This window comes from Lissotriton vulgaris, chromosome 2_1, assembly GCF_964263255.1.
Source record: "Lissotriton vulgaris chromosome 2_1, aLisVul1.2, whole genome shotgun sequence".
NCBI lineage: Eukaryota > Metazoa > Chordata > Amphibia > Caudata > Salamandridae > Lissotriton > Lissotriton vulgaris.
The window spans coordinates 711,351,833-711,376,528 of record NC_141687.1 but is presented as its reverse complement, the minus strand read 5'-3'; the positions used below and the strand labels follow the sequence as shown (position 1 = coordinate 711,376,528).

At 47.0% G+C, this 24,696-nt stretch overlaps 1 protein-coding gene across 5 annotated transcripts in view; it reads right to left on the bottom strand.

Moving 5' to 3' along the window:
- The window catches only part of SBF2 (SET binding factor 2), a 2,158,806-nt gene that overhangs the window by 518,352 nt on the left and 1,615,758 nt on the right, over positions 1 to 24,696 (bottom strand). For 3 of the 5 annotated variants that reach the window (XM_086955965.1, XM_086955960.1, XM_086955962.1), the window contains exons 28-29: positions 18,995 to 19,135; positions 11,491 to 11,586 (exon numbers count right to left, since the gene is read on the bottom strand). In XM_086955965.1, coding sequence (XP_086812091.1) covers positions 11,491 to 11,586; positions 18,995 to 19,135 — 237 coding nt within the window. The remainder of the gene's footprint in view (positions 1 to 11,490; positions 11,587 to 18,994; positions 19,136 to 24,696) is intronic. The other 2 variants (XM_086955963.1, XM_086955964.1) reach the window with 1 other exon arrangement.

The window sequence follows — 24,696 nt, the reverse complement described above, 5'->3', positions numbered from 1 at the left end:
TGAGCCTAGTCATTCCTGACCTCCTTTGTGAAACGGACAAGAAGAGGCAGAAGCAGAAACACAAAAAGGAGATTGAAGTCCCAAGGAAGGGGGAATATGTCTCCCAGGTAAACCTGAAGTGGAACTGTGGAGTGCCAAAAGCTCAGGAGTAGCAAAAAGATCTACCCAAGGCACACCCCTCAGAGAAAATATGCACGGAACTACTTCTATGCGCAGATGCTATACTTGGTCAGCCAAGTGCCATCTACAGAGCTCATCCACGCTGGTATTCAGGGACCCCGCCAGATGGCTGACAGTCAAGTAGATACCTTGCAGCCCAAGCAACAGCTGCAATCTCAGCCCCTCCTGGTACAGCACAAGTGACCCCCCACATGCTCTATTTGTTGCAGTACCATATGGCGATCATGTTGTCCTTCAGAACTTGCACAGGGTGGGAATTATTGAAAGCAGAAAGGCTGTGAGTGAAAGCTGATGGCATGTAGCTCTAGAAGACTGATGTGATGTCTCTGTTCCAGTGGAGCCCAGAGGCATTTGATCTCTAACTTTTCCATGTGGCACTCCAACACTGATTTATCCATCATCTCCATGAGCTTTGGATGGGGTACAGAAAAGGACCCAGCAAGTTAAGTATCCTTCATTCACCATTGAAGATCTTGGGCTGCCTAGTCTTGAGACACTGATGTGGTCCAAAAGGCACCCCACTACAAAGCCTACTGAAGGCAGAGGTTCCATTGCAGATCCCACAGGTGTCAGTGGGTACGAGGCACCAGTAGGATATATGCAGCCAAGGGAACAAGAAGCTTCAGTACTGTCCGAGAGAGAGTGCATGAAATATCAAGATCACATCATACATGACCCAGACTTGCTGAAGGGGCGGAAATTCTTTAAATGCACTGTGTGCAGAATGACCACTGTAAAGGAAATCCTGTGTACTGGCCAAAGACAGGATTCCCGCTCATTGCTGGAGAACCCCGTGAAAAATAGCAGTGATACAGTTGACCTGCGACAGACTGTGAAAACACAGTCTTCGACCGGCAGCTGTCAAGGAAGACTTGTACCTTCAATCTGGTGACAATGGGCTGCATCTACCAAAATTACTTTTCGTAAATACATGCAGGGGAGGGGGGGTGGATGAGGTGAGGCCGAAGAGCAGGAAGGTGAAGTTATACGTTTTATTTTCCCATAATGAAGCAAAGGAAGCAGTTGTGGTTGCAAGACAGGTACATGAAAGCATGCATCCTGCAAGTTCAATTACACCATCCAATTCTTAGGCTCTGGGGAAAAAGTTCTTGGATCAAGATGATCAAGAACTGAAGATCAAATATCAACCTGAGTACGCTCTCTTTCTTAGGCACCAAAAATAAACAAAATTAGACTCTTTGTCATTTCAGGGACTGTCTTTATAGCACCTTTGGCCAGCAATGACTGACCTCTGTAGAAAGGATAGAGAGGTAGTCCACTGAAGACTAGCTGGGCAGGTAAAAACATTCTGCTTACTAATGACAGCAGGTGACTCCCAAAGGGGGAATCACTGCAGCTTGACAGCAACAAGGAAAGAGGAAGAAAAGGATTGACAATTTGTTGGTGGCCCTGACATATGCCACCCTTAAACCTCCTAGGGCTCAATGGGCTGATGAATGGGTGGAGATGGCGGCCTCTGGCACCTAGCCAGGTCCTATGAGTAAATGCTGAACTTCTGTCATTGTTAATGAAACCGATGGAGCAGGGTGAGCAAGCCCAAGGAGGGGGCCATAGCATGTTTATCTGTATCCGCTTATACTTTGAATACTTTGGAGCCATCAAAAGGCATACCCTTGAGGAATGCCTGCATATATCCGATGAAATCCGTGGAGCACATCCAAGTGTTAATACGGTTGGCTAGTGCTCATAGCATGGCCCACAGCCGGTGGTATCCATACTTCCCGTAAAATGCACTTGCTGGCATCATGTCCTTCATGGACCATCTGGTCAAAGGTATTTCAATACGCCTCAGGAATACCAGACTTGTTTCTTGTGCTCGGCAACTTACTTTACCTCAAGCTCACTGATGGCCTTCAGATGCATTAGGGAGTATTTTATCTCAAGACTCTGAATCATGCTTGAATCAAAGACAGACGTCATGCAGGTTCATAACAGACATCTAGTTCTTGCAGGTGCCTCATTGCTTGCAGCGTGTAGTCTTCAAGGGAGATATTTCCCTAGGACACTACAAATACCATTTTGGAAGGTGGCAAAGAATACAGAATTATGAGAGCAAAGCTCCAGATCAACACCAAAGGTCAGACAGAGAATATCAAACTATTACCACACATTTAGTCTTGATATATTTTACCAGTTTTTTCTTGTTGCCACAACTTGTCTGGGGAAAATAACAGGGGTGTGATTACTATTACATAACTTGGAATTTCAATCACAGAACAAATTCCTGTTCATGGTAGGATCGAAATTCATCACCTATCTCAGAATGAAAGCTATAGTGATTGTGAAGATGCACAGACTCAACTGTACGAAGGGATAGATCACCACTGCTTGTTTCTGGGAAGATCAACAGAGTCGGGAGATGCGTATACTAGAATATGACCTTAAGGTTTTGCTCAAACCAGTGATTCTTATGGTCGAGAGAAAACATGGAAGCCTGAAGGATGATCCCCCCATGAAGCAATTACTACAGAGTCTCATGGAAGCGCCACAGTTGCTCCACATACCAGCCACGACTGACCAAGAACTACTTTAACAGTCTTAACAAGATTCCTGAGCAGAACAGCCACATTTTTCTCTCAAGATAGCAGAAGCTGCCCTCATCTGACCAAATGTTCCAACGCAACTTGCTGACTCTTTCACAATGCTTGAGAGGGTTGCCATCAAATAAGATTGGCAGGTAAAAAAGGACTTTTACATAGTATTACTTATGTCCAATCAAATGCAAATTCTTATCTGTCAAAAAGGTGAGGATCAAAAACAATACTTACATCTAAAACTAGAAAATTAAGAATGGCTGTGAATAAGGATCGCAATCAAGGGATCACTCTATGGTGCAAATCACGAAGATTGCAACCACCGACAAATCAATGAATACCCACCATCAATAATGCTCACATGTATAGTCCGAATTCATGCTGCACTGATAAAGGAAGCATTGGATAAAGCTATGACATTCCTTAGTACGAAGGATAACCCCTCATCTCCCTGGTTCCAGTTGGGAAGGCAAAAGGAAGGCAATACAACTGAGAGAAGAAGGAAAACCAGAAAAGGGCTGACACGCAAGAAAGGGAGCCGATGATGTAGGCAGGGCCAGAGCACAACGTCCACAAGCAGTTGTTTTAGCAGTGCTAATTGTCAGTGAGAAGTACATCAAAGAACAAGCGAAAGCAGAACAAAACAAACATATAAACATGAAACATAGTAAAAGAAAAAACTCATGACGAAGAACAGATGGGGAAGTGAATTTATAAGACAAACCAATTAAAACTCTATAAAACAAAATCTTCTCCCACTGGGATCAGGGAAAACACATGAGACTTGTATTCCAAGGATGCATAGACATAACAAGTTTTGTGGAGCAGTTTTAATATACCTATCGGTTGAAGAGAGGATGATGTCGTGAGAGCGGATGATGCTGGCTAGAGGGATTGTATGCAAAGAAGTGAGATAGCAATAAAAGAAAGAGAGGGTTATAGCTGTAAAGTAGTCCTTCGTTAAGTTCAATAAAAGGGACTGAGTTGAGGAGGAAGGATACACCTAAATAACAGTAGCGTTATGTGAGAAATAAATACTCCACTGGGCTGGGAAAACAGATTCTATGGCCAACGACTGATCCATAACCCACTCAATGTATATTTTTGCCAATAGGTCTTTATGACAGCTGTGCTATCAAAACCCATACGGAAAAATTAATACCAAATTCCCTCAATTGAAAACTCCGACACCTCTGTATAGCAGTCACAAAGGGAAACAAGCATTGGCATAGCCAATAGGTCTTGCCTTTGGGACCATATGAGTGTTTAGCCATGCAACACTTGATGTTGTTGCACCAAGGATATTGTGCTGGATATCTAACCACTTATAAAGTCCCAAAGGCAAGACATATTGGCTATGCCAATGCTTGTTTTGGGAAGTGATAAGGACAGGAGTCAGAGGAAGAGGGTCTGGGTGGCTGGAAGGGGCAGTGGTACATTTCTTGGTTGCCATGGGGGTTTGGGAGGGGGGTTATTTCCTCCACTTATTTATTTATTTATTTTATTTTAAGTATTTGTAAAGCGCGACTGATACCTTGCAGGCTTCCTGGCGCTGGAGAATACTCTGCTGACGATTAACCGGGAGAACAGACAGACGGGCATTTATTGGGGGAAGAGCCAGGTCTTGATACATCTCCTGAATGGCAGAAGCTGAGAAATCTGACGTATGTCGGTGGGCATACTGTTCCACAACTTGGCCGCTGCAACCCTGAAGGATCTGCCCCCTGTTCTGGTTTTATTGAATCTGGGTACCTTTACCAGACAGGCCGAGGATGAGCGTAAATCTCTGGCAGGAGTGTACCACCGAAACAGGGCTTGCAGAGGTTTGGGTCCAAGTCCGTGCAGAGCCTTAAAGACAATGCAGAGGGACTTGAAAGCCACACGTTGTTTTAAGGGTAGCCAATGTAGCTCAGCCAGAGCTGCTGTGGCCGAAGCCCTCCTCGTCCAGCCAAGAGCCAGCTTGGCGGCGGCAGATTGAATTCGCTGTAGTCGATCCAACAATGAGACTGGAGACTCCAGGAGCAGGGCGTTACAATAGTCGAGGCGACTAAGTATCGTACACCTGACTATCGACGCCCGGGCTTGTGCCGGGAGAAGTGGCATGATTTTCCGGAATGAGCGGAGCAGGGCTGTGCAGGTCCCCACGATTTTCGTCACCTGTGTTTCCATACTTAATTTATTGTCAAGCATGGCTCCCAGGTTGCGAACCGAGGCAACCGGCAGAGGTTTGTCTCTAATCTCTGGGGGCCAGAATTCATTCGGAACTTACATTACCATTATTTTAAGGGGGTCTCGTTTGCAAAGGGAGGTAGGAGAATTGCATTCCCCTGACCTGTGCTTGTATTGTGAGTCACAACTTTAATCAAAGGTGACGCTGATCGATACCAACCCATGTCTGTCACAGGTGAACGGCAGCCATGCCACTCTGTGGGGGAAACATTATGTCGTTTTGCAGGAGGAGAGGACTCTATCTCCATTGAGATCCTACACAGCTGCCTGCGGGAGACATCAAGGTGGCTGAAGAATAATTCACTCCAATTCAACGCCGGGAAAACCGAAGTGCTGTTTAATAGTGGCTCGAGGATCCCCCGGCCGTTCCCTAGCAACTTCTGGCCCCCGGAGACAGCGGCCAATGTACAGCCTGCAGACTCTGTCCGCAACTTAGGGGTCATGCTTGACCACAAGCTCAGCATGGAGACCCATGTTCAGAAAACCTCTGCCTGTTGCTACGCCATTTTGCGCTCTCTAAGGAAGGTGCTGCCCCTCCTACCAAGCCAGGCTTGTGCCCAAGTAGTGAGATGTACAATCCTGAGCAGGCTGGACTACTGCAATGCCCTCCTGCTCGGGGCCCCGGAGTTTCTATTAGATAGGCTCCAAAGAGTCCAATCTGCGGCTGCAAAACTGGCTCTGGGGCTCCCGAGGCGATCCCATGGAGCATCCGCGTTGGCACAATTGCACTGGCTACCTCTTAGACAGAGAGTGCAATTTAAGGCCCTCTGCATTGTTTTTAGGGCCCTTCACGGCTGCGGCCCAGCCCCCCTACAAGCCAAATTTGGGTGGTACGCCCCAACCAGACAACTCCGCTCCTCAGATGCCAAATTGGCAGTCATCCCCAGATTTAAGAAGGTCAGATCTGGAGGTAGATCTTCTGAGGTTACCGCCGCCAGGCTCTGGAACTCCCTTCCCACCGAGATCAGACAGATCGATGAACTCCTACCTTTTAGAAAAAAGGTCAAAACGTGGCTCTTCCCGGGCTAGCCCACGCCCTTTTTCTGTTTCACATCCTTTTCTGTTTCACCCCCCAACCCCTCCTCAGACTCTGTCAGCGCCAGGATGCCTGAAATGGTGACAGTTTGCGCTTTATAAATTCTTAAAATAAATAAATAAATAAATTATATGGGATTTCCACGATGCTCACTTGCTGACTGCAGCATCTGAAAGTCACCCCAGCCCACCCTGTCACAGATGAAGAGTGACCCCTGAGAGTGCTCAGGTGGGATGGGCGGGTCTCTGAGGTCAAAGTCCACCCCTATGCAAGAGGCTGCTTTCAAGTGCTCCGAGGTCTGCAATGTATCGGCGCACAGCGAAGTGTGAATATCAGACCCCCTGTCATGAGGCCCGACCTCCCACCTGGAAAATAATAGGTGATTTTATGTCCCACTAAGACTCAGGATCTGCCCCCTGCTGGGTCCTTCTGCCGAGATATGCCCCTTTACGTGATATGTGAGGCCCTGTACCCTCGGAGGCCCATGGTGCGGCTCAGCTGGAGACGGCTCAGGCGCTGGCCACCTCCCAGGTCGGAGCTTCGATTCCAAGGAGGGCTTTTGTCATCTCAATGATGTGAGTATGCGAGGCTCTCTTCAGAGCTGGGGATGCACCCCAAGATTCCTCCCCAAGGGGCCAGCATATTGGATGGGCAATTTAAGCAAGCATTTGTGTTTAATTCTGGAGGCGCCCGTGCCATATGGTGCTGATGGCATTAGATACGGAGGTGGGCGAACTATTTTTTATTTTTTTTTATTTTTTTGGAGCCATGTTAATTAGGGCATGAGACCGGATAATGGATTTAAATTCCTTAGGTGTACCTGGGTTATATAGTTTCGAAGCGATCACACGCACAAGATGCACAAAGAGTGAATGATGTAATTATACATTTCAAGAATATTTTTTTTTAAACACACCAGTTTATAGAACACTTGAACGTGATTTGTGTATTCTTTCCAATGCCTTTAAAAAGTACAAGCCATGTAAAAATAAACTATAGGGATCTTACCACCAGCGCGTGACCTCACCTTTCTTGTTTGGGAATTGTAAGTCTCTGTGACCCCACCCCCAGCCTACCAATGCAAAATAAGTTACCGGGCCCATTTCAGGTCAAACGAGCAATGGCCAGATTCTTTAAAAGCACACCTTAATTGTCCATTTTTTTGGCACTCTTTTTTTTAGGTCTAACCACAGTAGTCTAAAGTGATCAAGGGGTGCAGTAATACAATATTTACATCAGGAGAAAGGTTGCTAGGATGGCATGTGGGCCAAGTGGCCGTGTATCATGAATGGCACCTTCAGCGAGTCCCTGGTTTTTATCCAATAGCACTTTGCATGCTGGTGTTTTGAATCAACACAGGTAGCGGTGAAATCAAAACTTCAAGTCCCAGAATGCAACGCCTGTTCACTAAAAACTAGCACTAACTGAATGTGTTTCATATGGCAAGGGCCAGTGGGCAGCTATGAAGTAGAGGCCTCCAAATGCTGAGTGAAAGGAAGCATGCCCAGAGACTAAAATTTGCAAACTATCTAGCCGTTTTGGCTATCTGAGGGAAGCTGGTGGCCACAGTCTATCAGTGGAGCAACAGACCGGAATAAATGCACATACCAAACCTTTCTAAACTCTTCCCTCTGACTCCTCCCCTCCAAAACTCCTTTTTACTCATCCAAAAGCCTCCTCCTACTGCTAAGACCTAAAAAAAAAGAAAATCCTTCACTCTTTTATCCCTCCACTATCCTTTTCAATCAAAATTAACAGACAAACATGTTCACTTTTTAAATTCCATATTCAACTATACTAATATACTACCCAAATAACTGAATAACATATTCACTAATCAAATGCCTTCATATTTATACTATACTAATTTTCAACACTAATCCTTTATGGGTTCCGGAGTGGGGTGCTACTCGCCAGAAAAGCGCTTCAACACCCATCAGGGGTAAAAAGTGCTATATGAATGCAAATCTTTCTTCACCTTTTATCCCTCTGCTATTCTTCTCACTCCAAGTAACTCACTAATATCCACCACTAAAATTACTTCATATTTCACCATATTAATTCACCACGAATCCTTTATAGACTTCCTGAATAGCGTGCGTCAACAAGCACTATATAAATACAAACCTTTGTCCTCCTCTATCCTTCTGCTATCATTCAAAATCCAAATAACTGACTAACCTATCCACCACTCAAAATGTATTTGCATGTTTCACTATACTAATTCAACAGTAATCTTCTATGGGTCCCGGAGTAGAGTGCTACTCGCCGAAAAAGCGCTTCGATGCCTCGTCAGGGGTAGTAAGCGCTATATAAATGCAATTATAATACAATACAATATCACAGCATACCACTTCACACCAACTATGCAACACATACCATATCGACCGACAATATTAAAAAAACAGAAGTCATACGTCCGCCCTCGTGCTGCCCTGCCCCTTCAAATATTTCAGTTTCTGGGCAGCGTGCACCATAGCACCTCAGACGGTAATTGTAACGTTGCTTTAGCCTGTCGTGGAACAGGGACTTAGGTTGGTTTGGCGAGTGAGAAAACTGTTGATAATGACGTCTGCACTGAGCTATAGTCTGTAAGAGCCCAGCGGGGCCACTATCTGTTTAAGTTGTGCCATGCTCCTGTCCAGTGGCTCGCAGCACCGAGCGCGCAGGCAACACACACGGCGTTTCCCTTGCCGGAGCGAGGAGGGGCACCATATGTTTGCAAGATAATTACAAACTGATGTCGCCAAAGCTCGCTCCCGAAAGGGAAATGCCAAACGTGCACAAGTTGCAATTGAAAGCAATGCAAAGCAGGCACGTTTTTTGGCCAAAAAAGTCGATCGATTCCAAGAGGTCCCCTCCTAGGCAGCGCATGCGTGCTGCGTAGGCGAGACCTATAAAGGAAAAGGAATAGAAATACACTGGCACGTTATGTACAGCTCGAGGGCCAGTCCTACAACCAGCAGCAGAGGGAGAAAAATACAAACCAAAGTGGCATTTTTGCTTTGCAATACTCCACTTTCACATTTTCTGTTTTAATATTAGACAATGTCACACACAACCAGCCTCAGTAGATTTAGGTACTGTACATTGATTTTGACCGCCCATGTGCAAAAAAGTTCTTTGTCTCTTCTCCAGGCAGTAGTGACTGGCCTAATATGGGGTAAATAACAGGAGTAGTAGTTATTTTCCGTGCAAAAACTGCCCTCCTTTTGCGGCCCATCTCAGGATTGTCTCATGCTAAGGCTACTCATTTAAAGCCAGTTCCTGGCCATTCACACCACCACTTTTGCGGTTAGGTGTCCCGATTTCTTCAACAAGATCAGATCGAAGTGTGGTGCTTGTGGCCCATCTTAATTTGGAAAAAAAGACTCAGCAGAAGCATGTAGGTCTATCTCTACATCATGATCTCCCCAGCCCAGCAGCTGGACATTGATCAATGTTCAGGAATACTCTAGTTTTTCCAAATAGTCCTAGACATCAAAAAATGAAGTTATTGCACAGAGCTGTAAATTGTCAACCAAATTGTTTGTCTCTTGTTGCTTGGTTATTAAGGCTTCAGGTGCTACAGTTCCCTTCTCCACTGCTAACCAGGATAGCTCAACCACCAAAACCAACACCCTTGTCAATATGACCTCCAACCTGCACTCAATGCCCTTCCCTATTGCTTTAATGCAATAAACATTCTTGTGAAAACTCTCCAGTGTAGCCATTTCAGCATTCTCTCCTCTAATGAGGATGTGTTACTGACAGTCTCCACCCCACGCACTCCGACAGCAGGATTGAGACCAAGGAGAAATCCATGTTCCATGGATGTTGGAGGCCTCATGTGCGTCTCCAGTGCAGTTTGTGCCATCCACATTGACAGCAGGTGGGATTGTGTGCCCTCAGAATTGCAGGGATAAATGTCTATATTCAGGCCACAGCCATCTCAATCCTCTAGATTGCTGAATCAAGGGATCCATGCCATATCAACCACATCCAGCACAGATGTCTCAGAGTAATTGCAACCCTGTCTCCGCTCATCACATCACATCAGCAAGCTCCTTCTGCCAGGGTGCCTACTACTATTGCCGGGTTGAGAGGACTGCTACCTTGTATTAGTGGCAGTGCAGGAGCAAGGGCTACATCACTACTCCAATCCACAGACTCTTGCAATTTACTACTCCACAAAAGGGGGCCAGTGCAGCTCAAACCCCAAACAAATGCTTTGGTATTCACAGAATTCCACTGATCTTTTGGGGAGGCAGACTGCAGCACGAAATACAGGCAGAACCTTCTTGCTCAAAGCTTGCATGACCCCATCACTTCCAATGCCTCTATCAGTGATGGTGCTGAAGTAATTGCGCTTTAGAAATCATGGTAGGAGACATGGGACACCATGTGTGGGCTAATGTACTGGAGTCAATAAATTCAAAATAATTCTAGGTGCTAATTTATCTGAAAGCACCAAATCTGTAATCCTATATGACAAAACAGCATAGAAGGCAAATATGACGGCGCATGTCCTATTGCCACAACAGGGAATTTCTGCTGGGGGTCTTTTCAGTGTATCATGTTTAGTTCTAGAATTAACCTTTAGGCACAAATTAGGTATGGTCCAAAAGATAGCTATAAGACCTATACAAGACATGTAGCAAAGATATTATGCATTTGCCACAGTGCCAGCACATCCTCTCTTACCACCAAAAGAATTACTAATGGCTTTGTTTGTCTTCAATAGCGTCAATGCAGTTTTTAGATAACGCATTATGTCACTTGTGCTAAAAAGAATGAGCATACAGCTATAGGGATTAACAAATAATTATAGTTATTAACTTCCAGATGCCTCGGGTAAGTCTGGGATGTATGAAAAAATAAAAAAACACAAACAAGGTATCGTGCCGGGATTACCCAAGTTCATAGCATATGTTATAATAAGGGATCTGAAAATATTCTGCAATCCGGTGCACAACCAGAAGGCGACAAACAACCTATATAAATTTGAAGAGGAAGGATAGTTCAAACTTTAATACAGCATAGGAAAGGACAGATTAGAAAGGGTTTTGAAGAAGGTGAGGGGGAGGGGGAATAGCCAGTCACTTGCAAGACAAACGCCTATTATTTTGTCACCTAAAGTCCTTTGGCATAAGGTGCTTTAATGGAGAAGAAACAATTTAGCATTCATTATTTACAATCTATGGTGGAGAATACATTTTAATGATGGTAATGCACCAATACAAACTATAATTTAGAGAGTAATATTTGGTGTAACTTGCATTATCCCATATTTTTATTTGAGGGTGATGGTCCAATTAACTAGTAAATAGGCTGGCTCAGTGGTTTAGTTAGAAACTGATTCAGTACCTAGTAGAGACCTGCTCTGCAGTCTGTTCTAGATATTTCCTACTGAGGGTACTGTGATCTCCGAGAAGCAGAGAAAGGGAACTCTGTGTTATTTGTAAGGCTACTGTATTATAATACTCTAATTACGAGTTCGGTCCTACTAACCTCCACGTGCAAAGCTATTGGACAGACTCACATCCAATTGTCCTGGGCCAACCTGTTTAACCACAGTTGACATTCTTGAGGCCCTCCTTTCACTTCCTGGAGTTAGTGAAAAAAATAAAAATGAAATGCAATAAAAATTCAGACAAACAAGAGAAAATACAAGAAAGCATGGAACACAATTTAAGCGACAACTGACAGTCTGAATACATAACACATTTAGGAAAGGTTAGTCTCCAGCATAGTAACTTCAGATTTATGCAACATCTGTTACTGCTGTATGGGAATATCTCTACAATATTGAAAGTGCTGGCACTTATGTTAATGCTTTCAAAATTGAGGCAAGGATGCACTTGTACATCTCTCCTATGTGTACTGGATCTGGGTAGTATACATGCCTCACACTAATTTCATATAGCGCTACACACATTTAATTCATCAGCTGTCAAAAAAGACTACACAAGATCAGCTGGAGCTACATTGGAGGGAAGGCACTTTACTACTTTACTAGCAATGGAGCAAAGTTAGCACTAAAAGTCCAAAACTTACTTCTGTGCTTCCTTTGTTCCCGAGTTGTACTATGTAAAATGACATTATGGAGAGAGGTGGCTTTATAGGGAAAGGTTGGGGCACTGGACACTGGACATCAACTGTGCAAGCAGAACATTTACTGTGGAAGTGGAATCCAGAGAGTAGTGCTAGCGTGAGGGTCAGGGACAACCAAGGTGGCGAAATTACTGACTACTGAAATAAAGACAATCCCTGAGAAAGCCAATTATTCTGATTACATCTGTGGTGAAATGGACATGGCCCTCTCGTGAAAGGAGGCTTCCTAACAAATGCAGTATATGCAAATGCGTAATCAGTAATTGGAGTGGGCAGATATCTTCTAAATCGGTGGCAATGGGAGCAGGACATGAGGGCACAGCAGTGATTTTTGGAAGAAGGACATGTGCTGGATGATCCAGTTGTGGCCTAATGAGATTGAGGCCTCTAATTTCCAAATTACAGCATAGGGGTTCAAGTGGTGTTTTATTATTTAGTCTTTAGCTGAACCTTCTGTTCCAGCTGACAACTTGAAAGAGACATCTACCCCTCACTCTGCCAGACAACTTATGAGTTTAATTGTAACTGGTGGGTTGGCACAAGTGGTCTAAGGATTACCCTGGTCCAAACAATCGGGTTGAGGCGGTGACTTAGGACTTTGTTGTTGAAGGGAAGAGTGTGAAGTGGAAGGGTCGCAGGGTTGATATTACTGCAGGTGGAGCATCATGAACTTGTTGATTCTAACCCCGCCATGACAGGCGATGCCCGTGCTCATTTCTTGCATTTGCTGTAGCAGTTTCAAAGAGCTGATGGTATCGAAACAAAGAACTCACTTGTGCTCTTCTATCTCACTATCTTTATCTTTAGCATACGGCCAAATACAGCCAAAAAGTGTTTCTTCCCACATACTATGAATCAAGGGCAGGATTTGCGAGCACCTAACACTTTTGCTTTGTTTTTCCAATTAAATTAACATATACATGGCACATATGGGACGAATTAAAAGATATGATTGATGGATAAGACAATGAGTTAACTAAATAATGAATGGATGAATTAATGCATTAAGTTTGAAGGTTTTAATGTAGATGTAACAGACCTGCGTGGGCTGAGGGTGACCTAAACAATGTTCCAGTGATTAAAGCTAAGTAGAATAAGCTGACACGCTTTTGAAACCACATGCACCCGCATGGTAGATTACCGTCACAAAGGAACTCAATTTAATGGCAACTAAAATAAAATCTGAATTCATCTATGAATCTTTTGATTGTTATTGATATATTTTAATCCAAAGTGATTTCACGTGCAAGTATGTTAAGAATCATCGCTGTTTATTTGATCTGTAAACTGTACAATGTGTGTGCATGTTTTCTAGTATAAAAAGAGTTCCTACATGCTTACGGCTGAAGGCAAGGACATGGCAATCATGTCAATCATGTCTACTATTTTTAACTCAACGGCTTCAATGTTAAATTGGATTTTAGGTGCAACAGGCCACCTGCATTAAAGATCTGAAAATCACAGTCAACTCCGCTCAGTTTAAAGCAGCTTCTATAAGTACCCGCCCCTGCAGTAAATCAAGAAGATGTGCAGTAAAAATTCTCTCCACATAAACAAGCACACTGACAAACCACACAGCTAAATCACTTATATTTGGTGGTTGTAGATGACAGTGACTTGAACTATATACCAATCCAGATGTACTTACCTTTTTTTCCGAATTTGCAACCACAAAAAAGGGTTATCCTCTGAATATATTACATTGTAGGGGTCAGTAAAGTTTTACTGACTCCTAAAATGGAATTGCGATACATACACATTTAGTATTTGGAAGTGGTGTGTTTCGGGCGTCCCTTCCAAATACCTCTACATACAAATGTATACCCTATGCATAAACTTATTACACGTGTAATTCTGGTTGAAACCCATTGAAAAGTTAACCCCATTCAAGTTAAGGTGGTAACTAATCTGCAAAAGGGAAGGGGGCACTTTACCCGTAGTGAATTTTGGGAAAGATTTCTGGAACAATAGACAATGGTTCAGGTGACAACTGCCAACTCTCAACGAAACTGTAAAAAAAAGTTCATTTTGTTTTTAAACAGTCCGATTTCCTTCAAGGAAATAGGGTTGCCTAAAAAAACTATTTAAATGCTCACACTTACAGGTTACCATAGCAGCGACTGTATCCAATGAAACTAAGTCGCAATTTGCAAGCACCTAAAAAATATAAATTAAGTTGATCAGATTGCAACGCACTTAAGATTTGACATTTTTATGCACCAACCCATTAGTACAATGGTCAGTTTGCACAATGTAAAACGGGTTACAAAAATACAGACCGCAAACTGCAACAAATTTTTGCACCAGGATAATTCTACATCTGGCCAGTACAGTATAAACTCCTGCATTGATAAGATATGGAAATCTGATGCTAAACGTTCAGTAAAGTAAGTTCACCCATCATTTTCACAACTCCTATCCCTGTTTACTAAATAAATACTCTCCTGGGTGAGGAAAAAAGCAGAAGAGGTGGCAGGTCATTTTTAAAGAGCACCCAAAATCTAATTTTAAAGATTTTAAGTAAAATCTTAGAAACATTTTGCAATCTAAAAGGTGTGCCAGTTAATTAGTTTTGCAATCAAAAAACTGAAATCTGTTAAAGATGTTCGCCAACAAAATTCTTGTTTTGGGAAGTGTTAGATAAGCTTTAAATACCCATGTAGTCATATAGGCTTTGAAGGCTGAAAACCGAATAAGTTTAACGACACGTTGGGGAACGAAGCAGAAAAAAACAAATTTGAAGAACACTGAAACAAGCATTCGTATAGCCAACAGGTCTCGCCTTTGGGACCTTATAAGTATTTGGTTACTCAGCACAATATCCCTGGTGCAACAACATCAACTGTTGCATGGCTAGACACTTATAAGGTCCCAAAGGCGAGACCAGTTGGCTATGCCAATGCTTGTTTCTTTATATTTTATAGACACGTTTGAATTGTCTGGGTGCGATATAGATGGCCTATTTGAAGGTTAACCCCCCCCCCAACCTCCCATAACTCCCTAATATATGTAGCTCCCCTACATGTTTTTTATATTTTAAAATCTAAAACACGACTATCCGTCTCGGAGGTCTAAAAAGGAAGGGTAGATTTGCTAAAGCAGTGAATGCAGAAGTTCCAGTTACCCGGTGTAAGCACAGAACTACATTAAAAGCGGAATTTACAGGTACCAAAGCACTTTTATTTAGTGTTTCCCTACAATAATTGCCACACCTCTGTTTTGTTCTTTAGGAAAAAAAAGTGTCAATACGAGCTGTGTTTTAAAAGGAGTAAATAGTTACATTTCCGCAAGGTTACTAAATTTCGCAGACATTAACATCAATCTTCTGCTCACTAGTGATTGGCAGCGATGTTGTTAATAACAAAGTAACTGTTGATAAATTCTACATCATTTCAACTTGCTTCTGAGCCAGACCTTTAATGCTGCGTTGCACTGCCTTTAATTTACATACAGGGAGGGTACAAATGTGCAGTAGCTCATGGCCTTCATTTTCTTGGATAGCATGGTGAAAGGGTACTTCGTTTGGATAAGCCTTGTGCGAAAAATCACAAATACATCAATCTGCCACTAAACCGCAAAGCTCCAAGAGGCAAATAAATTGGTAAATGCTCCACTAAACCATGTACCGTGAATAAAAATACCCAAGAGAAGACTTGTTGAACTACTATTTTCTGGTGGGTGGCAGTTTGAGGCCTGTGGCTCCGCGGCGTAGCTTTGGGCCCACTGGGTGTTAGGCAATGCAACATGTCCACAGTCTCTGTGCACGGAAAGGTAAAGGAGTCCACCCCTCCGTGACGTGTTTTCATTTCTGTAACTTAATCAGAAGTGTGAAAGAAGTGCTTCTCTCTCACTCTCATCTACCCCCATGAGTCGTAGCCCTCCCTCCGCCCCATAAGCTCACCGTTCGATGAGCCGTTGATGAGCTCTGCTGAATTTAGAAGACCGTAGTAAACACCCATCCACGGAGGGGGAGAGAATGCTTACAATTCGGCCAGGAGAACAAAAGGCTGAAGAATAGCCAGGGACGGGGCAGAGTGGCTCGAGTGAAAAGATAGACATAAGGTGGCGAGCTGCTGCTGAGCTCCGGCACTTCTAACCCGCTGCAGCCCCCACGGCTTCTCAGAACATCCACAGGATATCAATTGTGCCTGTTTATCTGATCTTCCACTTGGGTTGCCAGACAATTATTCTGTCACTTAAGGCGGCACATTTGCATGAATGGAAAAGCAAGTGCGTCCAGGCAGAAAAGAAAAACAATGAAAAAAAATAAAATTAAAGCAGTGCGTGAGAGTGACAGAGACATGACTGATATAATAACTAAACACGCTATGATAAAATGAGAATGGGAGTAAACGCACACATATAGCAAAAAAGTGTCGCGTCGAGGTTGCCATGTCTGACCCAGCAGTCATGCCCCAAGCCATTCATTGTGTTCTGTTCAGCTCTATATTTCTCGTTTTCAGTTATAAAACAACTCTGACGAATATCCCTGGCACTGTACGTGGCAGTTTTACATTTTAAACAACTAATTAAAAATAAATCTTTAAAATGAAGACAAAGCATAAAAAGATGCACAGGCTTACACAACACAGAGTAATCGAATTTACTACAGAGAGGTCAGAATGTTTGTTTCCTTGTCACGCAGAAGCTCTGCGTCTAATCTCTTATGGGTATATCTGTGTCTCGTCTCTCATGGGTAACAGTATAGCCCTAACAAGTTCAATTGTAAAATGCACACTTAGTATGAATACCAACTGATTATTTTCTGCGCTGATCAAACAGGCTCCTAAAGATTTCCATTTTTGCCAGTCTGATTTTGTTTTCCTTTTCGGTTGCTGGGCTTCCGCCTAACACTTAAATATTAATGTGTTGCTCATTAGTCCTCTCTCACATTCAATATTAGTAAAATTCAGGATTGCGTCGGCTAGTGGTCATAAACTTATTATCATGGGGTGACAGGGCCGCAATGACTGGCCTAACAAAGGCGACCCTGTGCATGGGGCACGCCTGGGGACAAAGAGCACGGAAGCTCCACATGCTGCACGACGGTGAACATGCACGACTAGCTCCTAGCCCCTCCCCCTTCCTGCAATCAGCTCTTCACAGTCCGCCCTGGCACCTGGGTTCTCCCCTGGAGGGCAAAGGCTGCGTGTGCGAAAAAGGGCAACGAGCCCCGGCCTCCCATTGCGCAGCCTGGCGCTTCCTCAAACAATGTGACGTGCTTGCTAGTACTTGGCCTTTCCTAGCTGTAAAATGTAGGCGCATTAGCTAGACACTCAGGAGCCAGGCAGAGACATGTTGTGCAATCCTATTCAGGTGAATCCGTGGGCGACATCAAATACAGGGGCTCTGGATTTGAAAGTCACCTGAGCGTGTACTGCTCATCCAAGAGTGAGATGTGGGGGGGGCTACGGCTGGGCACGAACCCTGGGAATTATTTATGAAATGTAACTGACGAGAGATCAACAAGTAGTTGTCCAGGAATTAAATATAAAGCGACCTAACCTGCGAGCGATCCTGGCATAAGAGCTCTCGGCATATGGGGATAAACTGTAAAGTGTGGTTCAGGTGTGAACTGTGGTCGGCCGGGTCATAAGCATGGGGCGGACGATTAGGAAATAATGCTTTATCTGGGCAAACTTGCACGGCAGCTGGTATAAATTGTAGTGGAACCAAGTCACGAAATGAAGGGAATCAAGCATTAGGCATGAAATGTAGGGATATCTGCGAAAGCATAAAATGCACCTGGCCATGAAATGTAGAGTATGTCCGAGGAGTCAGTTCTAATTTAATTGATTACATTATTACGAATTACAGTTTTCTCCCATTCATTTCTTTAACAAGTACAAACTCACGCATGCGGCGTAGCCCGCCGGTTAACAAGTGGGAGGGGTGGGGGGAGTGCGGCCCAGAGCACACTCAGCGTTTCTCTTGCGGGAGCGAGCAAGGGCACCATCTGTTTGCAAGTTAATTACAAACAGATGGTTTCAAAGCTCGCCACCCTCAAGGGAATCGCCAAACGTGCACGCGTTGCCATTGAAAGCAATGCAAAACAGGCCCGTTTTTTGCTGAAAAACCGAATCAATTCCTAAAGGTCTCCTCCTAAGCAGCGAATGAGCGCTGCATAGGCGAGACCTAAAAATACTGATAGCTGCTTGCATTTGTTCTTAAATCTAGAGCAAGTGGCGTTTATTGATATTTTTATCGCGGACTGAAAACTGATATTGGCACAGTTCTCATGTAAGAGTGACAGGTATAAAATATGACTCTTCTGCAGATATCACCTCATCCCATCCTCTGCCTGATTTTAAAATAACCTTCGTCTTTCTCTCAACAAGCGCCAGTAAACTCTGCAGTAATCTTTACTATAATCGTATATACATGGTTGGACTGAAATATAGGATTTAGTGGCAAGCTGCAGGGTTAGGACTGCAACCCTGCCCACTTGAATCTACAGAAATCCTAATTGTTTCACCCTGATATATTTAATTCAGCCTCAAACAGTTTACCGTAATTATATTTATAAAGCATATGTTGATATTTTAAAATAGTAACTTGGACATTTGATCCCCTCTTTATTTCATATTAGGGGACATTTTACAAATACTATGAAACATGGTCAAGAAGGGACTAAAATAAAACAGACTTACTAGCAAAACTCTGTCTCTGTCCACCTTTACTGAGACGAGAGAGATCGTTGTAAACCCCCCTTTGCATTCTTGGAATGGGGTATAAGTGTTTCTAGGAGGGGTGTGGCCAGGACAAAGGGAAAAGAAAGGTTGTGGGTGGACCACACAACAGAGACATTGAAACCTTCACGAGACAGACTGCAGAACATGCACATGAGGAATGGCTCTGGCTCAGCGAAGATAAGAGAAAACACACCATTACCAATCGTTACCTGGAGATAAGGCAATCGCTGGTCTGCTTTTGATGGTACTAGTGATATTCTGCTTGAAATGAAAAGAGATTGCATTCACCAGGGCCTGGAGGTATTTTTCTTGTTCGATACTGCTCGATGATTCAAGGGATGAGACAGGAGCTTTACGCAGAGGAGAAAAAACAGAGGAGCGGGACACATTAGAATACACATTTTAATCAGTACTAAATGCAAACAAAACGTGTGCAATCGTGAGGCACAAAAAGCAGTGTGTGCATGATCGATATTAGACAAGACAGTGGTGTAAGAAAAGCGATGCTCACCCCCCCTGCAGAATGTGAAAAAGGGGTGCGAGTCTCCCATATGCACAAGTTAGTGGTAGAGTCCTTACCTTAGAATATCCCCAGGCGTCAGACTGGATCCGGAAACCTTTGCGTAGCAGTACCCTTGCGCGTCGGTAGGCGTCTGCGGCTCCGCATCCGTCGTCGGCTTTGTGGGCGCCGTGATGACGTTGTCAGAGTACTTAGACGCCGCCTCCGCGTGCTGACGTCAGTTCTTAGACAGCTTTTCCGCGTCAGAAACGCAGAGCTATGCTAAAAACCAACACTGGTGCCTTGAAACTAGGGCCCTGAAAGGGGATGACCTTAACCCTAGATATTGGTTCGCAGAACGGGGAGGATGGGTGGGTCAGTAAGGAATCTATCACTAACTAATGTATCTTACAGATATATTGTTACACAAGTAGTAACTTGTGCATCTGAAAGAGACACGTTAGTGATAGATTCCTTACCTTAGAATAGATACCCCAGCAATACCAACCCCGGTGGTGGGTCTGCGAACCAATAATCATACCAGAAAGTCCTGGAGGACAGAACGGCCGAAGAAGCCATCCCTCCGGACTTGACTGTCCAGGCAATAGTGTCTTGCAAACGTGTGCAGCAAGGCCCACGTAGCCGCCTGGCAAATGTCATGCAAGGGCACACCTCGGCCCAAGGCAGTTGTAGTCGCTGTGGCTCGAGTGGAATGAGCCCTCAGCCCAACAGGGGGTTCCTTCTTTGCCAAGGAGTAACACGCCTGGATACACAAGATGATCCACCGCGAGATGGTCCGCTTGTGCACCGCTTTCCCCTTCTTAGCGCCCACGTAACCAACAAAGAGTTGGCCATCCACCCGGAACGGGCGTGTGCGGTCCAGATAGAACGAGTGCGCACGTTTTGGATCCGGACGGTGGAGCCTCTCTTCCTCTCTCGAGGGATGCGGAGGCGGAAAGAAGGTGGGCAAGGTGATGGATTGCCCAAAGTGGAAGGCCGTGACTACCTTGGGTAGGAAAGAGGGCCTTGTCCGCAACACAACCTTGTCCGGATGGACTGAAAGGAAAGGAGGTTTACAGGATAGAGCCTGGAGCTCACTCACTCTCCTGGCAGAGGTGATGGCTACCAGGAAGGCAGTCTTCAAAGTGAGAAGGCGAAGAGGACAGTTGTGAAGTGGCTCAAAGGGAGCGCACATCAGAAAAGTAAGAACCAAGTTCAAGTCCCACTGAGGCATCACAAAGGGCACAGGAGGGGACGTATGCGTGATGCCTTTCAGGAATCGATTAACGATAGGGGACTTAAACAAAGACGGTTGATCAGGCAGCCTTAAAAAGGCCGAAAGAGCAGAAAGGTAGCCCTTGATAGTGCCCAGAGCAGAGCCCTGCTGGGCAAGAGAAAGAAGAAAGAGAAGAACCTCAGAAAGAGGGGCAGAGAGAGGATCCACAGCCTTTGCTGTGCACCATGCCACAAATCTGTTCCACCTGCAGGCGTATACCGACTTTGTGGAGGGACGCCTGGCTGCCAGAATGATGTTACAGACTTCAGGAGGCAAGTCAAATGGCCTCAACTGTCACCCCTCAATCTCCAAGCATGGAAGTGGAGACTGGACAGGTTCGGGTGGAGGACCGTCCCCTGCTGCTGCGACAGAAGGTCCTCCTGAAGAGGCAGACGAACCGGGGGATCGACTGACATACTGAGTAGCTCGGGATACCAGTACCTATGTGCTCAGTCCGGAGCCACAAGGATGACTTGTGCCCGGTCGTGGCTGATCTTCTTCAGCACTCTGGGCAGAAGTGGTATAGGCGGAAAGGCGTACAACGGACCGCAACTCCACTCGCGACGAAAAGCGTCTCCGAGCGAGTGCTGCCTTGGAAATTCCAACATGCAGAACTGATGATATTGCGCGTTCTCTTCGGTGGCGAATAGATCTAACCAAGGCTCTCCCCACTGCAGAAAGAGACCTTGCGCGACCTCCGAGTTTAGACGCCACTTGTGATCCATCATGCAGCGGCGGATGAGTTCGTCCGCCCTGGCGTTCAGAGAACCTGCCAGGTATTGAACCACCAGAGTCACGCCCTGATGTTCCAGCCATTGCCAGAGGCGCAGAGCCTCCTGGCAGAGGGTCCACGACCCCACCCCGCCCTGTTTGTTGCAGTAACACATGGCGGTGGTGTTGTCCGTGAACACCTGCACTACACTCCCTCTGACAAAGGGGAGGAATGTCTTCAGTGCTAGATGAATCGCCCGCAGCTCCAAAAGGTTGATATGGAGCCGGGACTCCGCCGGAGACCAGAGGCCTCTGATCTCCGCCTCTCCCATGTGGCCTCCCCAGCCCTGGAGGGACGCGTCCGTCACGACTATGTGCTCCGGTTGGGGAAGGGAGAGGGATCTGCCGCTGACCCAATCGCGGTCCGTGAGCCACCACTGCAGCTGTCTCGCAGTGCCCTCTGAGATCAGGACATGGTCGGACAGGTTGCTCTGATGCTGGGCCCACTGAAACTTCAGGTCTCACTGCAGAGCCCGCATCCGCCACCGGGCGTGATGCACCAGAAGGATGCAGGAAGCCATCAGCCCCAGAAACCGCAGCGTCAACCTGACCGAAACTCGGGATAAAGGCTGGAAGATTGGAATCAGAGCCTGTATATCCCGAACCCGCTGTTCGGGTGGGTAAACCCGAAACTGCGCCGAGTCGAGAACCGCTCCGATGTAAAGGAGCTTCTGAGAGGGAAACAGGTGCGACTTCGGCACATTGATGGAGAACCCCAGCTGGTGCAAGAGGTCTGCCGTCGTCTGGAGGTGGTTGACGACTGTCTGGGGCGAGCCCGCCTTCAACAACCAGTCGTCGAGGTAGGGTAAGACTGAAACCCCTAACCTGCGCAGATGAGCTGCGACCACCACCATCACCTTCGTGAACACCTGTGGGGCGCTGGTAAGGCCGAAGGGGAGCACAGTAAACTGAAAGTGCTCGTGGCCTACCGTGAACCGCAGTTAATGCCGGTGGGCCGGCAGGACGGGGATGTGGAAATAAGCGTCCTGCAAGTCCAACGCTACCATCCAGTCTCCTGGGTCCAGGGCAGCTAAGACCTGAGCCAGAGTCAGCATCTTGAACTTCTCCTTCCGGAGGAAGCCGTTGACGTTCCGTAGGTCCAAGATAGGGCGTAGGCCCCCTTTGCCCTTCTTGAGTACCAGAAAGTAGTGGGAGTAGCAACCACGTCCTACTTCTGGCCCAGGAACACGCTCGATGGCCCCCTTGGCCAAGAGGGACGAAACCTCCTCCTGCAGAAGCCGCAAGTGATCCCCCAATACGCGGTGGTGTTGCGGTGGCTTGGCTTGAGGGGTCGTCTCGAAGGGGAGGGAGTAGCCCCTCCGGACGATCTGCAGCACCCACCTGTCCCAAGTGACAGTGCGCCAGTGAGAGTGGTGATGGCAAACCCTGCCCCCCACTGGTGTCACATGGGCCGAGAAGCAGGGACTAGGAGGGTTTAGAGGCGGATGCTGCAGGGGAAGGTGTGGACTGGCCTCGCCGTTGTCCCCGACCGCCTCCACAGCGATTTCCACAGCCGCCACCGCGCTGGATGTCAGTCTGCGGCGTGTGGCTGGGAGCACGTGTGGGGATGCCCCTTCCTTGGCCACGAAAGGAGCGAAAGGCACCCGATTGCTGGCGCGGGGCCGAGAGGCCCAAGGACTTGGCCGTAGCCCTGGAATCCTTACAGCGCTCAAGCGCATGGTCTGCCTTGTCGCCAAAACGGCTACGGCCATCAAATGACATGTCCATCAGAGTGTTTTGGACATCTCCTGAAAAGTTGGCGGACCTCAACCCGGCGTGGCGTCTAACCGCCACCGTCGTTGCCATCGCTCTACCTAGTGAGTCGGTGGTATCCAGCCCACACCGGATGGAATATTTGGCTGCATCCCGACCCTCCACAAAGGCTTGGCCGAGTTTGGCCCGTACCTCCAACGGACACTCTGGCAGCACTTCCGCAACCGTCTCCCACAGAGAGTGGGTGTAGCGGCCCAAGAGGCATGCGGTGTTGGAAGACCGCAGTCCCAGTCTAAGGGAGGAGAAGATCTTTTTTCCGTACTGCTCGTACCTCTTGGATTCCCTGTCCGGCGGAGCCGACGGGAATGCGGTCTGGGAATTGGTGGCCTGGATGACCAGACTCTCGGGGATGGGATGGGTGGACAGGAAACATGGGTCGCCCGGGGCCGGGCGGTGGCGTCTGGCCACGTTCCTATCTACGGGCGAACCCGTAGCGGGCCTGGACCAAATGTCCAAAAGAACGTCGGTCAAGGCTTGACTGCGGTTTAAGGACCTCAGTGAGGAGGTTCGTCCTCACGGCCGCGACAGGGAGCTCAAGGCCCAAGGCCTTGGCAGCCCTCATCAACACCACACTATAGGTTGCCCCCTCCTCCGAAGCCACGGTAGGAGGGGAGACAAAACCAGTGTCTGGAGAGGTGTCCAGGCCACTGGCCTCCCCAAGTTCCCCTGTCCAGTCCTCTTGAGACTGACACTCTTTGGTCAGAGGGTCATCAGACCCCTCCCAATCCTCCTCATCACCCATCTCCTGATACTCAGGGTTTTCAATCAATGGGGCCGGTTCATAGAAGTGAAAATCTCCAAACGCAGTCGAAAGCGGCGCCCAGCGGCGCCGTTCCGACGTCGGAACCAGAGCGAAGGAGGCATCGGGGGTGGCGCCGCCCAAAGACGGCGCCAGAGGACGGACCGACGCCGGGGGGATCGTAAGGTCCACCGGCGACGAACCAGATCCCAAAGAAGGTCCAGTGGGGTCCAGCGGCACCGGGCCCGAAGGAGCCGCGGCGTTGGGACCGCTTGACCCTGCGGCACTGGGCCGGAAGGCGCCAGCGGTGTCGGGACTGTGGGCCTCGCGGCACCGGGCCCGAAGGCGCCAGAGGCGTCGGGCTGAAGCCCTCGACCCGCTATGGGCCCCAGACGGGTCCGCTGGGCCCGAAGGCGCCGCGGAGCCCGTCGGAGGAGAGAGGGACCTCATGGCCATGAGGAAGCGCTCGATCTCCTCCGGCGTCGCGTCTCGCCCAGGGACCGGAGGGTGTGGAGCGGGACGCGACGCCCGTGACTCCGAAGGAGCCGCGTGGGCGGTGTCACCCGAACCCCCGGCCGCATCGCGCGAGCTTCAGGGGAAGTCAGAAGAGCGATGACGCCTCTTCGACTTCTTGTGCTTCTTACCTGACGACGACTTCGACCCGGAGAAGTGGTGCCGACTCTCGGAACTGTAGTGGCTCCGAGTCCGCGACCTGTCCCTCGACCTCCCGTGGGACCGGGACCTCTCACGGCGCGGGGCCGACTGCCGGAGTTCGAGTCGCCTGTGGGACCACTCCCGCCTGGCTTTTGAAGAGAGGGCCTGGCAGTCGGAGCAGGCCTTGTCGTTGTGGTCG